We start from the raw sequence: 3,630 nt of genomic DNA on the forward strand, positions 1-3,630 counted from the left end.
GAACACATGTGTTTATTCATTATTTGATTTAAAAAAATACATTATTTGTCACCAACTTTAACCAAAGGACTTCTGTTTGCCTAATCACATGCAGAAGTCTGGTGCCAAAGGAAATACATCTTCATTCGATTGATAAAACGCTGCCTATGAACGTAATCAAAACGGCGATCTAAGCCTCATTTCTGAGAGACAGGAGAAAAACAAATATGTGTGATGTGACGTCACTTTGTGTCTTCATAATTGATTGAGAAGAATGGATTGTTTAATTACACAAAGCTCGCCAAAAAGCAAGCTGGAGTATTTTCTGGAAGGACGTCTGACTTTCGTAACACAAGCCAGTGACAGAGACCAATACAGAAATATCTCACATGAAATCAACAAAACAGCTGATAATGAGTCCATGCAGGACCCCAGTGCTCATAGTAAGAAAGTGGGATTAGCTTGTCACTGCTCTTAAATATTATATTATAGGTTTTATTTCACAAGATTTATTTATTCTGGCCCTCTGCAGTTGTGACCATCTTTCAACCAACAAGCTACACGACTGCAATCAAACGCACCAAACACACAATCGTTACAGCTCACACGTTCAACAAGAACCGTCAGAGTAGTCAATTGATACAATTTAATTCATCTCTCAAGCAAAAAATTGATTATTATATTTGCTTCAGAAAGAAACTGGCTCACCAAATACAGAGTCGATCCATTGGGTTTAAAAAGCTCAAAGGGTAATTGTGAGTTTATTGCCGTAAAATATTATAAACAAGTTAGAAAATGTTAGAAAAATAACAATTCATATAAAAAGAATGACATAACAGTCATCAAGTCTTAAAACTTCAACGTGTCACTTTGAGAATCTCGGTGCCGGAGTGGAGTGGCTGAATCTAGGCAGTCTGCAGACTCCGCAGGGGCAAAGGGGCCCTCCTGGGGCCCCTGGAGATCCCCAATGCACAGGGGCCAAGGCGGCCTCCATGGGGCCCGACGACAGCAGGGGACATTTGGCAGCAGATGACGATGGAGCGGAGGAAGAGGAGGAGGCTGCTGCGGTGAGGAGGGACTCCTGGGTGAGGAGGAGCTGACTGGGGCCGGATATGAGGGGCCACCCTCCAGCGAGCAGCAGCCGGGGGACCGGCCCGGCGTTCACCCCCATCCCGACGCTCACCTCCCCCAGCAGCCGCCGCATCTCCTGCAGGGACGAACTCAGGAGGAGGATGTAGTTCCTGGCCAGAACCAGGGTGGAGATCTTGGAGAGCCTGCGGCCCGGAGGAGCTCCGGGCTGGTGGGACTGAGGGGAAGAGGCAGATGACGGCGAGGAGGCGTAAGGCACCATGACCTCCCTCAGGGCGTCCATGGCGATGTTCAAGTCCTGCATCCGCTTCCTCTCCCTGCTGTTGATCTTCCTCCTGAGCTCCTGCTGCTCCTCGGCGCTCAGCTCCCTCTGAGGTTTGGTTGTTCTTTGGCCCCCGTGGAGGCCGAGCACCGGCGCAGGGTTGAGACGGGAGCTCAGGTTGAACCCTGGAGGGCAGTGGGGTAAGTCCTGGACTGACCCGGGGCCACAGAGAGGTCGGGGCTGCTCCTGGGCCCGGATCACCGGGTTCGACAGCACATTCATAGTCTGTTCAGAGGTGTGCTGTCTTCAGGGTTGTAGCTCAGTGTACTCTTCAGAAAAAAATACAAAATTGAGAGACAACCCCAAAACAGCCAAAGCAAAAATACTTGCCTTCTGCTTTAAAAAAAAATCCACAAAGTGCAAAAAATCCAAAGTTCATTCCCTCCACCTGTTGATCTCTCCGCTTGGTGCAGAAGACAGCTGCCATCCAGCACAATGGAAAAGGTCTCCACGCGTTTTTTTACTTTTGGCCTCAGAGGTTTCTGGCTGCACAACCGACTGAATGAGAGCTTTCCTAATGTGGCCGCTCAGTTTTATCTCATTTCCACAGCTGCGTGTGGTGAGAAAGACAGCTCACACGGTGAAAAAGTGAGCTAAACGCTCCCCTCGGACCCCCCCCCCCCCCCCCCCCCCCCCCCCCAAGTCAGCTCAACTCCTCCCAGACTCAGGCTGTGCTCGTTACAAAGACACATATTCACGTGTGACTTTTATTCTGTTTGACAGTTAAAAGATAAACAGCAGGTCGGTGGGGACGACACCAGCCACATTTAAGGCAAGATATTAGAAAAGCATTGGATTGTTTAGTTAATCCTGTAGTTTGGACAGGAACCCATGCACAAGAAGCAACGTTCAAGCACTCAATTATTCTTATGGAGTTTAGAGTTAAGTCGAATGTTTTTTACCCTATTGTTATAAAGGTTTTTTTATTTTGTATGCAACTTTGTATTATTCCATGAGGAAGCTCCCCATTAAAACCAATGTTGTTGAGCTCAGATGGAACAAGAACCAATAACATTCAAAACTCCCATGAATTGACATTTTGTTTGTTTTCAGACAGCAAGGGTAAATATCCAGTTTTACAGGCTGTACTTATATTATATTGTATATTCTCTTTTTGTTTACTGCTATCTTCGACAGGGCGGTCATGTAAAAAAAGAGTTTTAATCTCAGTGAAGCTCCGTTATCAAATTATACAGAAAAATTAAGCCAACTTCAAACACATTAAATGCTACAACTAGATGTAAATCTTCTGAAATCTTCAAATAAAATAAACGTTTTACTTTCCGTCCGTTTTTTGTAAATTATTACGTTTGTGAGCAGACTAACAGTTTTACTAAGGTCAGATGGAACATTTGGATCTACAGTTAAAAGTAAGCAGAGAAGCACAGAAGAGGATGCTCGACAGGTGGGACACAACTCTTCACGTCATTTTGTAAAATCTTCGACGACCAAATCCCGGCAAAACTATTAGCCCCATCAGCCCCAGCTGTTCTTTGTGCTCAGTTCAAATTAGCAAATGTTAGCATCCTGACACGCTGAAATAAGATGATGAACCAAGATGATCAGCCAAGTCAAAGTTTACTCCAGCCAAATATCACAAAGCATGCCCCTACACAAAACGTAAAAAATGTAGCGATATAAAGTAGATACAAAGCATAACAAATGGTCAAATAAGTCACCCAATAAAAACAGTAGAAGAGTTACCAAAAAAATGTTTACGAAGTGTGACTAAGTGAGATTGAAGCTGATGAAAAAATATGTGTTTTGACTACTTTTAGATGACTTGTAATTCAAAATGTGGTAGGAAGACCACCTAATGTAATGTTTTATGTAATTTTAGAATAGTCAGGAAATTGTCATTTTCAGATCTAAAACGCCTAGTCGGTATTAGCTATCAGTAAGTTAGCGTGCTGATGTTAGCATGCTGATGTTAGCATGCGGCCCAAAGCACCGCTGTGCCTATGAGAGCCACCAGTGTAGCCGCAGACTCTTGTTAGCACCCCTGACAACATGAGCAGCGCTGCTTTTACTTTTTCTTTGTGTGAACGTAATTAAAAGCGAACACAAGGAACACAGCACTGTGGGCCTCAATGGAACGCACCTCTACAGCCGTGCAACAACTTGGAAGCCATTAAAATCACTAACTTGTTGTTGTGTGGCGGAGGGCAGGTATTAGCGGCATTAGCATGGGCATTAATCGTGTCAGAGAACGGTTTTGGCAAACAGTGAATAGATCCACC

At 44.7% G+C, this 3,630-nt stretch overlaps 1 protein-coding gene across 1 annotated transcript; it reads right to left on the reverse strand.

The window, feature by feature from the left end:
- Positions 1–225: 225 nt before the first annotated feature.
- Positions 226–1,946, reverse strand: olig1 (oligodendrocyte transcription factor 1). Its single transcript, XM_034562042.1, has one exon. It carries the CDS (start codon positions 1,610–1,612, stop codon positions 845–847), a length of 768 nt encoding a protein of 255 aa, XP_034417933.1. The 5' UTR covers positions 1,613–1,946; the 3' UTR covers positions 226–844.
- Positions 1,947–3,630: the final 1,684 nt, after the last annotated feature.

The sequence above is a fragment of the Cyclopterus lumpus genome, chromosome 21 (genome assembly GCF_009769545.1).
Source record: "Cyclopterus lumpus isolate fCycLum1 chromosome 21, fCycLum1.pri, whole genome shotgun sequence".
In the NCBI taxonomy this organism is placed as follows: Eukaryota; Metazoa; Chordata; class Actinopteri; order Perciformes; family Cyclopteridae; genus Cyclopterus; species Cyclopterus lumpus.